This window comes from Trachypithecus francoisi, unplaced genomic scaffold (assembly GCF_009764315.1).
Source record: "Trachypithecus francoisi isolate TF-2019V2 unplaced genomic scaffold, Tfra_2.0 Lachesis_group10, whole genome shotgun sequence".
In the NCBI taxonomy this organism is placed as follows: domain Eukaryota; kingdom Metazoa; phylum Chordata; class Mammalia; order Primates; family Cercopithecidae; genus Trachypithecus; species Trachypithecus francoisi.
Genome location: NW_022681455.1, coordinates 79,108,753 through 79,121,166, shown reverse-complemented (window position 1 = coordinate 79,121,166; position 12,414 = coordinate 79,108,753). Strand labels below are relative to the sequence as shown.

The window sequence follows — 12,414 nt, the reverse complement described above, 5'->3', positions numbered from 1 at the left end:
AAGTTGGGCTTTGTAAGCTAGTCCAAGGAAGGGCAGCTAGCCCAGGGAGCTGGAATCAGTAAGACCCCAGATGTCAAAACATCAGAATACAAAGACACGCTGAATACAGTGTCTAACCTAAGTTCCCTGGCTACCCAACAGACACTAAAAGCCAGGGAGGGAATACATCCTCGTTTGATCACCACCCATCTGACAGCCACAGTCAGGAGTAGCTTTCTCACTTCTGCCAAGAACTGCAGCTTCCCAGAATGGGGAGATGCCCCCGCACCCTGTTCCTCCACATCCGGAACAGAACTTCATCTAAATTAACAGACTGATCCGGCTCCTCCCACCTCGACAACCCCACCTCCCTTTGGCTCCACTGTACACTACCCCACCGCCCTCACCCCATTCCTGGAAGCCAGCAAGCCCCTCCCAACATGGGCAGAGTCCTCTGAGTGAAGTCCTCTCCCCACTCCCTTTGCTTGGCTGCCTCCTCTCCACCCTCTGATTCTCAGCTCCAAGGTCCTCTCCAAGATCTGACTTTCACAGCCCTCCTTGTCTGCTCTCAGTTCCCCACTGCTTCTCCCTCTCGGGCCTGAGTTTCTTTCCTTCATTCCATCATGCATAATCAGGAATGCCTCTGTGTGAGTCTTTGTTTAATTGTTACTCAACGATTGTCTATTTTTCCCACCAGAACGTAAGCCCAATAGGGCAGGGACTTGCTTCAGGTGAAGTCCCCAGAGCCTGACAGTGCTTAACAGAATAAACCATGGTTGATGAACAAGGGAGATGATTTTTAGGACACCTGTGAAACTGGGGCCCTCAGTTCTTTGCTCCACAATGTCCTTGCTCCTCTTGGCGTATCCACTCTCTTCTCTCTCTTCCTCACTAGTTCCTTGTTGCCCTGTAGTTTCTGCTCATTCCTCCATAGCTAACAGGCTTCCCTCTTTATGCTTCTTAATTCAATTTCTTTCTTTGAGACAGGGCCTTGCTCTGTCACCCAGGCTGGAGTGCAGCGGCACAATCATAGCTCAAATTCCTGGGCTCAAGTGATTCTCCCACCTCAGCCTCCCAAGTAGCTGGGACTATAGGCACACATCACCATGCCTGGCTAATTATTATTATTATTATTATTCTTTAGAAATGGGGGTCTCACTACATTGCGTAGGCTGGTCTTGAACTCTTGGCCTCAAGTGATCCTCCTGCCTTGGTCTCTCAAAGTGCTGGAATTGCAGGCGAGCCACCATATTTGGCTTTAATTCAAGTTTTTTTTTAGACAGTGTTGCTCTGTTGCCCAGGCTGCAGTACAGTGGCATGATCACAGCTCACTATAGCCTCAACCTCCTGGGCTCAAGCGATCCTCCCACCTCAGCCTCCTACGTAGCTGGGACCACAGGCATGTGCTGCCATGCCTAGCTAATTCTTTATTTTTTTGTAGAGATGGAGTCTCACTATGTTGCCCAGGCTGGTCTTGAACTTTTGGGCTCAAACGATCCTCCCACCTTGGCCTCCCAAACTGTTGGGATTAGAGGCATGAGCCATAGTGCCTGGCCTTAATTCAAGTTCTTAAGAAAAAGAGTCTGACTGCCCCCATTCATATCATTGAGCCAACTTACTGCAGAAGTCACTGCCTGGCCTTTGGATTGGCTGCTGTTGGGTGAGGTGATCCCTCTGATCTGAGAGGCAGTCCTTGGAGTGCAGGTCACCCCAGCAAGGCTGTGAGCAAGAGGGTTTCTTTGGGAAGTGGGTATGAGTGGATCAGGCAAGACTTGATGTTTTCAGGTCCAGAGCCCAGAAAGGACACCCTGATTCTAAAATAACCATCCCTGAGTCTTGTGCTAGAGGTGTTCTTCCATCTTTGTTTTACCAGATTGAAGCCTTCAGCTGACTGTGGCCCTTTTCAAGGTCTGCCTTTCTTCATTCACTCCATCTACAGCTGGATCGACACCCTGAGTACACGGCCTGGCTACCTGTGGGTGGTTTGGATCTATCGGAACCTCATTGGAAGCGTGCACTTCTTTTTCATCCTCACCCTCATTGTGTTGTGAGTGTGGTATCTGGGGAATCTAGCAAGGAAAGCCAGGAGCATTCGGGGGAAACAGCAGTAGGGATGTTTGGTTGGAAAGCAAATGGCTGTAGTATAGCTCAGTGTTCTGGGTGACTCTACCTTTGCATAGGTAGTTTTGCTTCCTTCCTTCCCTCCTTCCTTCCTTCCTTCCTTCCTTCCTTCCTTCCTTCCTTCCTCCCTTCCTCCCTTCCTTCCTTTTCTTTTCTCTTCTCTTCCCTTCCCCTTCCTCCCTCCCTCCCTCTCTCTCTCAAGTTCCTTTCCCTTCCCATTCCGTTCCTTTCCGTTCCCTTTCCGTTCCTTTCCTTTCCCTTTCTGTTCCTTTACATTCTCTTTTCTTTCCTTTTCTTTCCTTTCTTTCTTTCTTTCTTTTTTCTTTTCTTTTTTCTTTCTTCCTCTCTCTCTCTCACTCTCCCTTTCTTGCTTTCTCTTTCTCCTTCTTTCCCCCTTCCCTTCCTTGTCTTTCTTTCCTTTCTTTTTTGGTTGAGACGGGGTCATGATCTATCACCCAGGCTGGACTGAAGCGGCATGGTCATGGCTTGCTGCAAACTCAACCTTTTTAGGCTCAAGCAATCCTCCCACCTCAGCTCCCAAGTAGCTGGGATTGCAGGTGTGCACCACTACACTTGGCTAATTTTTAAATTTTTTTGAGAGATGGAGTCTCCCTGTGTTGCCCAGGCTGGTCTCAAACTCCTGGCCTCAAGTTATCCTCCTGCCTCAGCCTCTCAAAGTGTTGGGATTACAGGTGTCAGCCACCTTGCCCAACCTTGCATTGATAGTTTTTTTTTAAAAGTTATTTAGCCTGGTGCAGTGGCTTCTGCCTGTAGTCTGAGCTTCTTGGGAAGTTGAGGTGGGAGGATTGCTTGAGCCTAGGAGTTTGAGGCTGCAGTGTTCTCTGGTTGTGCCACTGCACTCCAGCCTGGGCAACAGAGCAAGACCCCGTCTCTGGGGGAAGTGGGGAAAGATTATATACTATCTTCTTGGCTTAGGGAATTTTTTTTTTTTTTGGAGACAGAGTCTCACTCTGTCGCCCAGGCTGGAGTGCAGTGGTGCAATCTCAGCACACTGCAAGCTCTGCCTTGTGGGTTCATGCCGTTCTCCTGCCTCAGCCTCCTGAGTAGCTGAGACTGCAGGCACCCACCACCACGCTCGGTTAATCTTTTTGTATTTTTAGTAGAGACGGGGTTTCACCGTGTTAGCCAGGATGGTCTCCATCTCCTGACCACCTGCCTTGGCCTCCCAAAGTGCTGGGATTACAGGCATGAGCCACCACACCCCGTCGTCTTAGGGATTTTTTTTTTAACTAGTTCTGTTAAGAAAGCAATACCTGCTGTTCTCCTTTTAAGGAGATGACATGCCCAGAGATGCTAAATTAATTGGTCTGAAGAGGGGCTGTGGCATGGGCTTATTTCCCCCTTCCAGGTGATTCCATGAGCAGCCAGGTTGAGAACCATTGCTCCAATGTATTTAAACTGTAACTCACCCTGACATGAGTTTTCAAAAACACATTTGGGCCCAAATCCATCTGCAGGCACAGATTCCCATTCCTTTTCATCCAGTGGAAATTCGGAGCCTGCAAAACATTGGCAAGAGTGTCTGTCATTCTTTCTTTTCTCCTCTTTCAGAATCATCACCTATTTTTACTGGCAGATCACAGAGGGAAGGAAGATTATGATCAGGCTGCTGCATGAGCAGATCATTAATGTAAGTCCCCTTGGATCCCTCTGATGTCCACCATAACCCTTTTTAAACGCTGTATAAGGGACACTTTCAAACATCCTCCAAAGTAAAGAGAATACTACAATGAACTCTCATATCCCTGCTGTCAGCCTTAACAGCCATCAATGTTTTTATATTCTTATTTCATCTACACTTTCTCTTCCCAGCAAATCCCTTATTTTTATTCTTATTATTTATTATTATTATTATTTTATGAGATAGAGTTTTGCTCTTGTTGCCCAGGCTGGAGTGCAGAGGCACAATCTCAGCTCACTGCAATTTCCACCTCCAGGGTTCAAGCGATTCTCCTGCCCCAGCCTCCCAAGTAGCTGGGATTACAGGTGCCCGCCCCTACACCCAGCTAATTTTTGTATTTTTATTGGAGACAGGGTTTCACTATGTTGGCCAGACTGGTCTTGAACTGCTGACCTCAGGTGATCCACCTGCCTCCAAAAGTACTGGGATTACAGACGTGAGCCACCACGCCCAGCCTTATTTTATTTTTTTAGAGGTGGGGGTCTTGCTATGTTGCCCTGGCTGGATTCAAATTCCTGAACTCCTGACTCAGCCTCCGGAGTGGCTGAGATTATAGGCAGATGCCACTCCACCTGGCTCCCCGGATTATTTTAAAGCAAATCTTAGGCTTTATATTATTTTTTATATATTAAAACTTGTATGTACATCTCTATGAGATAAAGACTTTTATTTTATTTATTTATTTTGAGACACAGTTTCACTCTTGTTGCCCAGATTGGAGTGCAGTGGAGCGATCTTGGCTCACTGCAACCTCCGCCTCCCGGGTTCAAGCAATTCTTGTGCCTCAGCCTCCCGTGTAGCTGGAATTGCAGGCACACGCCACCATACCCGGCTAATTTTGTATTTTTAGTACAGATGAGATTTCTCCATGTTGGTTAGGCTGGTCTCAAACTTCCAACCTCAGGTGATCTGCTCACCTCGGCATCCCAAAGTGCTGGGATTACAGGCGTGAGTCACCACATCCAGCCGAGATAAAGACTTTTAAAAAAACATAACTACAATATCATCATCATACTTAAAAAGAAAAAACTTACCAATAATTTATTATTATTGTCTTATATCCAATGTTTACGTTTCCCCAGTTGTCCCCTTAAGTGTCTTTTTATACTAGAACTGCACAATTCAGGATCTGAAAAGGGGGTACATGTTGCATTTGGTTGATGTGCCTTTGTTTCTTTTTCTTTTTTTTTTTTGAGACAGAATCTCACTGTGTCTCCCAGACTGGAAGGCAGTGGCATGATTTTGGCTCACTGCAACCTCTGCCTCTCTGGTTCAAGTGATTCTCCTGCCTCAACCTTCTTAGTAGCTGGGATTACAGGTGTGTGCCACCATGCCCAGCTAATTTTTGTATTTTTAGTAGAGATGGGGTTTCACCATGTTAACTAGACTGGTCTCAAACTCCTGACCTCAAGTGATCCACCCGCCTCGGCCTCCCAAAGTGCTGGGATTACAGGCATGAGCCACCGTGCCCAGCCAAAATGCCTAACTTTCTTTTACTCTATAACCATTTACCACCTCTCCTCCCCACTTCCTCTTTTCTTTTTATTCTTAAAGAATGCAGGTCATCTGTTTCATATTTTCCATATCCTACATATATCTTTTTTGTTTGTTTGTTTTGACACGGAGTCTCACTCTGGGGCACATGCCTATGGGGGAGACTGGAAACCATTTTTCCTGGCTATTGAGACGTGGCATGTAAGTTGCTTCCAGCAGCCGACTTCTGAAGGCTACTTTCTCAAGCCTGTTAGGGGAGTTGCTTTAGAGGAGAATATTACAGTGCAGGAAGGCTCTGGGGGATACTTTGGTTTTACTGTGAAATGTTTCTTTTCTTTCACCAAAAGATGGCAGCAACCTCCATCCAACTTCTAGGACCCTACCTGCCTGAAAATCGACGTTCTTCCCATCAATTGCTTTCTCAATTCCATACCATCATTCATTCATGTTTTTGTTTCTTTCTGGTTTTGTTTTCCTTCTTGGTAGGAGGGCAAAGATAAAATGTTCCTGATAGAAAAGTTGATCAAGCTGCAGGATATGGAGAAGAAAGCAAACCCCAGCTCACTCATTCTGGAAAGCAGAGAGGTGGAGGTGAGGTTGGAGGCTGCCTTGGGGACCCCTGGGACACGAACTTGCCTCCCTGTAAAAGGCGCATCAGAGAACTACAGACCAAGCTCTTTGTCTAAGTATTTCTGTGGTTTTTACTTAAAAAGTAATATTTATGGCCGGGCGTGGTGGCTCACACCTGTAATCCCAGCACTTTGGGAGGCCTAGGCTGGTGGATCATGAGGTCGGGAGTTTGAGACCAGCCTGGCCAAATATGGTGAAACCTTGTCTCTACTAAAAATACAAATATTAGGCCGGGCGCGGTGGCTCAAGCCTGTAATCCCAGCACTTTGGGAGGCTGAGACGGGCGGATCACGAGGTCAGGAGATCAAGACCATCCTGGCTAATACGGTGAAACCCCGTCTCTACTAAAAAGTACAAAAAACTAGCCGGGCGTAGTGACGGGCGCCTGTAGTCCAAGCTACTCCGGAGGCTGAGGCAGGAGAATGGCTTAAACCCGGGAGGCGGAGCCTGCAGTGAGCTGAGATCCGGCCACTGCACTCCAGCCCGGGCGACAGAGCGAGACTCCGTCTCAAAAAACAAACAAACAAAAAACAAACAAACAAAAATTAGCTGGGTGTGGCCGCATGCGCCTGTAGCCTCAGCTACTCAGGAGGCTGAGGCAGAAGAATCGCTTGAACCCAGGAGGCGGAGGTTGCGGTGAGCCGAGATTGTGCCACTACACTAAAAAAAAGTAATATTCATTTATTCAGCACTCTTCATGCCTGTAGTTTTTCTAGGTGCTGGGGTTACGGTGAGCAAAACAAAGCCCCTGCCCTCATGGAACTTGCACGTTTATTTTTCACAGCCCCGATAATACAGAAGTAGATCCCGCTGATATGAAAAAGGCCCTGAAATCTCATCTCACTATGAATACTTCAGTGTCTAGTCTTGCAAATCTATTTCCCTAGGCATCTGCAAACATACCTGTATCTACCAACACTTTACTTGTTTATTACAAAAGTGAGGCTATATTATACAAATAGTATCATAACTTCCCTCCCCCGCAGCCCACCACTTAATACTATGTCTTGGATGATATTTAATTCTGTACATATTTGGATATTTGGGTTGTTTCTATGTTTTTAAATACTCAAAACAGTAGGTAATGAAACATTTTGTTACAATTATTTTTTGTGTGCTTATAATCGCAGCTACTCAGGAGGCTGAGGTGGGAGGGGAGGACTGCTTGAGGCCAGGAGTTTAAGACCAACAAAGTGAAACCCCATCCCTTAAAAAATTTTAATAATTAGACATGGTGGCTCGCAACTGTAGCCTCAGCTACTCAGGAAGCTGAGGTGAGAGGATTGCTCAAACCCAGGAGTTTGAGACTACAATGAGCTATGATCCCATCACCGCACTCCAGCTTGGGAGACAGAACAAGATCCTGTCTCTTAAAAAAATTAACCTGGGCGCAGTGGCTCCCTCCTACAATCCCCAGCACTTTGGGAGGCCAAGGTGGGCATATCACTTGAGGTCGGGAGTTCAAGACCAGCCCGGCAAACATGGTGAAACCCATCTCTACTAAAAATATAAAAAACAAAAACAAACAAACAAGAAAACTGAGCTGGGTGTCGTGGTGCACATCTGTAATCCCAGCTACTTGGGAGGCTGAAGAACAGGAATCACTTGAACCCAGGAGGTGGAGGTTGCAGTGAGCCAAGGTTGTGCCATTGCACTCCAGCCTAGGCAATAGAGCAAGACTCCATGTCAAAAAATAAATAAATAAATAAAAAAGTATTTTTGTGAATATTTCTGCCACAAAGCATGTACATGACAATGTTAATAGATATTGCTATATCATTCCCTTAAAAAGATTTAATCAATTTCATTCTTACCAAGAGAATATAAAGATACATGAAACCCTGCTCTAATTCCAAAGCCTTGCTTGCTTCCTGAGTGTCCTGAAAATACAGATGAACAGTAAATCCACCTTAATGCAAATGCCACTCATGTTGGAAATTGTGATCTTGACAGAAGTGACTGACATGTAATTTACCATCTGTGCAAATTTATACTGTCAGCACAATTTGGGTAAGGGATCTAGAGGCCTAAAGATAGATCCTCTGAAGGTAGGCACCATGTCTGTGCACTTGTCACCCCAGGTCCTAATTTATTACCTGGCATAATATGAATGCTCAGTGAATATTTATGGAACGGCCAGGCACAGTGGCTCATGCCTATAATCCCAGCACTTTGGGAGGCTGAGGTGGACAGATCACTTGGAGTCAGGAGTTCGCGACCAGCCTGACCAACATGGTGAAACCCTGTCTCTACTAAAAAAAAAAAAAAAAATAGCCGGGCGTGGTGGCAGGCACCTATAATCCCAGCTACTCCAGAGGCTGAGGCGGGAAAATCGCTGGAACCCGGGAGGCGGAGGTTGCAGTGAGCTGAGATCACGCCATTCCACTCCAGCCTGGGAGACAAAGCACGACTCTGTCAAAAAAAAAAAAAAAAAAAAAAAAAAGATTATCTGTGGAATGAATGAATGGAATCACTCTCCCTAAAAAAAAATGTTCAATATTCTATGGCAGAGACTTGGCCTTAATTCGTCATCCCTTAATTTTAAAATGGTGGAGGGCTCACAAATTGTGCCAACTATGCAACAAGACCCAGAATCTGCATTCTTCCTCCGTGACATGGCTGCCTGTTTTTTACTTTTTCAGCAACAAGACGCTTTGCATTTGGGGGAACGTGATGGCAGTCTTGGTGAGTAATTGAACTGGGACAGAATAAGACACTAATATACTTCTGGTGAAATATCCTAAGATAAGTGTAAGAATTGCTCGTGTGTCCGTTACTTTTTCAGTTGCAAACTGGATCCAAACTGGCTTAAGCAAAATTCCAAGAATAATTCTTGCTTTAGGTCTAGCCTAACGCAGGAACTCACAATGTCACCAGAACCCGGTTTTTTTCAGTTCCGTTCTTACCCATGTTAGTCCCTTTTGCAATAGACTCTTCTTAATAAGTGCAAGACAGCTTTATCAACTTCTTATATTTTCTCAGAGTCAGTCTGGTGGGAAAGACTGAGGGACCCAGGATTCTCATGGCGTTTCATAGGGTCTGACTGGGTGATATCCCTGTCTATGAACCAGTTGTTGTGGCTACAAAGATGTGGCAGTTCCCTTGGTCACATGATTTCATCTGTAGATACAGGTGGTGCAACCATGAAGACCATAGGGACTGAGAGTAGGGAAGGGTGACTTCCCAAAGAAGATCTGGGGCTGATGCCAGGAGAGTGAATTCTGGGCAGGAAACAAACAAACTCATTTATTTTGGGGGGATAGCATTTACTGATGACTTTCAGTGATGGGAGTTCAAGGGCGAAGATTATAGAAACTAAAAGGAGGAGGCAAGGAAGGCAAGAGAAGCTATGGGCTCTTGAAGGCCAAGTTGGTCTCTCCCTTGTAGAGATGGGGCAGAGTGTGCCTGCATTAACTTCTCTTTCCTGTGTCCAACCTAGACTTGCGATTTAGAAGATCAGTTCAAGAAGGCAATCCAAGGGCCTGATGACTGTTTTGGTAACCAGACACCAATCAAATAAAGGGAGGAGATGAAAATTTCTTTCATGCCACCTGTGCCTTTAGGAACTGCCCAGAAGAAAATCCATGCCTTTAGCCAGGAGTGGAAACTGACTACAATGTAAATATAAAAGTAAAATTGGGCATTCCTTGCTTTTTTTTACACCTGGATTGCTGATTTTTCAAGACAAAATACTTGGGGTTTTCCAATAAAGATTGTTGTAATATTGAAATGAGCCCACAAAAACCTAGGAAGAGACAACTAGGGAATAATGTATTTTATCTTCAAGAAATGTGTGCATGATTGATTGGTTCTTAGAAATCTCTCCTGCCCGACTTCCCAGACCTGGCAAAGGTTTAGAAACTGTTGCTAAGAAAAGTGGTCCATCCTGAATAAACATGTAATCCTCAAGCAGGGATATGAAGCCTCTGAATTGTAGAACCTGCATTTATTTGTGACTTAGAACTAAAAACATCCCCCATGTCCCAAAGGTGGAATATAACCAGAGGTCTCATCTCTGAACTTTCTTGCGTATTGATTACATGAGTCTTTGGAGTCGGGGATGGAGGAGGTTCTGCCCCTATGGGGTGTTATACATGATCATCAAAGTCCTACATCAAACTAACTTTGCACAGTGGCAGTACCGTCGTAGCCAGTGAGATTTACCCGAGACGTGATTATTGCTAATTGAAACTTTTCCCAATACCCCACTGTGATGACTTGAAATATAATCAGCACTGGCAATTTTTGACAGTCTCTACGGAGACTGGGTAAGAAAAAAAAGAAAAGAGAAGAAAAGAAATTAGCTGGGTGCAATGGCTTATGCCTGTAATCCCAGCACTTTGGGAGGCTGAGGCAAGCGGATCACTTAATGTCAGGAGTTCAAGACCAGCCTGGCCAACATGGTGAAACCCTGTCTCTACTAAAAATACAAAAACTAGCCGGGCGTGGTGGTGCATGCTTATAATCCCAGCTACTCGGGAGGCTGAGGCAGAATTGCTTGAATCCGGGAGGCAGAGTTTGCAGTGAGGCAAGGTTGCACCACTGCACTCCAGCCTGGGCAACAGAGTAAGACTCTGTCTCAAAAAAATAAAATAAAATAAAATAAATTAAAAGTTTTATTCAAACCAAATATGAAACTGGTGGTGATGTGTGGAATGTGTGTGTGTGCACATATGTAATGAATACGTGTGTGTATAATTTTTTTGCAGATTTGCCAAATGATTCACAAGCCATGTGGCTGTTCTTTTTATTATTATTATTATTATATTTTAAGTTCTAGGGTACATATGCACAACGTGCAGGTTTGTTACATATGTATACATGTGCCATGTTGGTATGCTGCACCCATTAACTCATCATTTACATTAGGTGTATCTCCTAATGCTATCCCTCCCCCCCTTCCTCCCCACAATAGGACCCGGTGTGTGATGTTCCCCTTCCTGTGTCCAACGATCTCATTGTTCAGTTCCCACCTATGAGTGAGAACAGTGGCTGTTCTTAACACTGAAGGGTCCAGCAGAAAGGTGCAATTACTCAGGGGAGAGGAGCCTCCTCTTAAGTAATCACTGTCATAAAACCTAATTATAACTGAATTTAGAAAGCATTTAAGATACATTCGAAACACAAGCACCCAACCAGTGCTGTAATTTATTCCCTTTTTTTATTTTTAAGAGATGAGTCCGGGGTGTGTTGCCAGGTTTGACTCAAACTCCTAGGTCAAGCAGTCCTCCCACTTCAGCCTGCCAAGTAGCTGGGACTACAGGCGCACACCACTGCACTTCACCACACACTTTTTCATTCACTTATTTTTTTCATTAATTCACTTCATCGAAGGAATTTTTGGTAATAGTTGTATGTAGTGTTCATCCATCCATCCATTCAACAAATATCGACCAAATGTTAGTGGTGAACAAGATGGTGAACAATTCCTGGTGCTGCCTGTCTAGCAGGTTTAGACATGAATTTAATGCTTAAGCAATAATTAATTACAGTTGCAGGAGATGCTCTGAAGAAGCACAGGGACTAAGGGAGACTTGTCTGTGGGGTCAGTGCAGGCAGCCCATGGAAGTGATGTTGGAAGTGATTTTATTCCCCTTGGGGTCATCTTAGTGCTGTTTGTGCTTTTTTCTTTGCTTTTTTTTTTTTTTTTTTTGAGATGGAGTTGGAGTCTCCCTCTGTCTCCCAGGCTGGAGTGCAGTGGCACAATCTTGGCTCACTGCGACCTCCCCATCCTGGGTTCAAGCTATTCTCCTGCCTCAGCCTCCTGAGTAGCTGGGATTACAGGCCTGTGCCACCAGGCCCGGCTAATTTTTGTATTTTTAGTAGAGACGGGGTTTCGCCATGTTGGCCGGGCTGGTGTCGAACTCCTGACCTCAGGTGATCCGCTCGCTTCGGCCTCCCAAAGTGTGGGGATTACAGGCATGAGCCACCGCGTCCAGCCATTGCCTGGGCTTCTACAATGAAATCTGAACTCTCTCTGAAAGCATCACTTTTGCTTATTCACCAGATGCTAAGTGCTTCCACCTGGAATGCTTCTCCCTTCACATCCATCCCTTGTCTCCACTTCAGTGCAGCCCTGCTTCTCCTGAAGGTGTACATGCATTAGATTACAGGCTCATGCCTGTAATCCCTATACTTTGGGAGGCCGAGGTGGGTGGATCACCTGAGGTCAGGAGTTCGAGACCAGCCTGGCCAACATGGTAAGACCCCCCCATCTCTACTAAAAATGCAAAAATTAGCCAGGCGTGGTGGCATGCTCCTGTAATCCCAGCTACTCGAGAGGCTGAGGCATGAGAATTGCTTGAACCCGGGAGGTGGAGGTTGCAGTGAGCCAAGATTGCACCACTGTACTTCAGCCTGAGTTAAAAAAGTACTGTACCTGGAAAGCATTTTAAACAGTCTAGGACATGATAGGCAGTCAGTAAATGTTAATTAGCAAGGATTTTACATGCATTCTTTCATTTAATCACCACCACCACAAGAATACT

General features: G+C 45.4%; 1 protein-coding gene and 1 non-coding gene across 7 annotated transcripts in view; both read left to right on the top strand.

Moving 5' to 3' along the window:
- Positions 1–10,207, top strand: part of TMC5 (transmembrane channel like 5) — a 90,265-nt gene extending 80,058 nt beyond the window's left edge. For 4 of the 6 annotated variants that reach the window (XM_033217877.1, XM_033217880.1, XM_033217879.1 and 1 more), the window contains 5 exons: positions 1,853–2,026; positions 3,673–3,751; positions 5,783–5,887; positions 8,569–8,611; positions 9,366–9,942. In XM_033217877.1, the coding sequence (XP_033073768.1) occupies positions 1,853–2,026; positions 3,673–3,751; positions 5,783–5,887; positions 8,569–8,611; positions 9,366–9,412 (448 nt within the window). In that variant the 3' untranslated portion in view covers positions 9,413–9,942. Of the gene's footprint in view, positions 1–1,852; positions 2,027–3,672; positions 3,752–5,782; positions 5,893–8,568; positions 8,612–9,365 lie in introns of all 6 variants that reach the window. The other 2 variants (XM_033217882.1, XM_033217878.1) reach the window with 2 other exon arrangements.
- LOC117088961 lies at positions 10,048–10,190 on the top strand. Its single transcript, XR_004439450.1, has one exon. It is a non-coding gene; the product is annotated as a U4 spliceosomal RNA (small nuclear RNA).
- Positions 10,208–12,414: the final 2,207 nt, after the last annotated feature.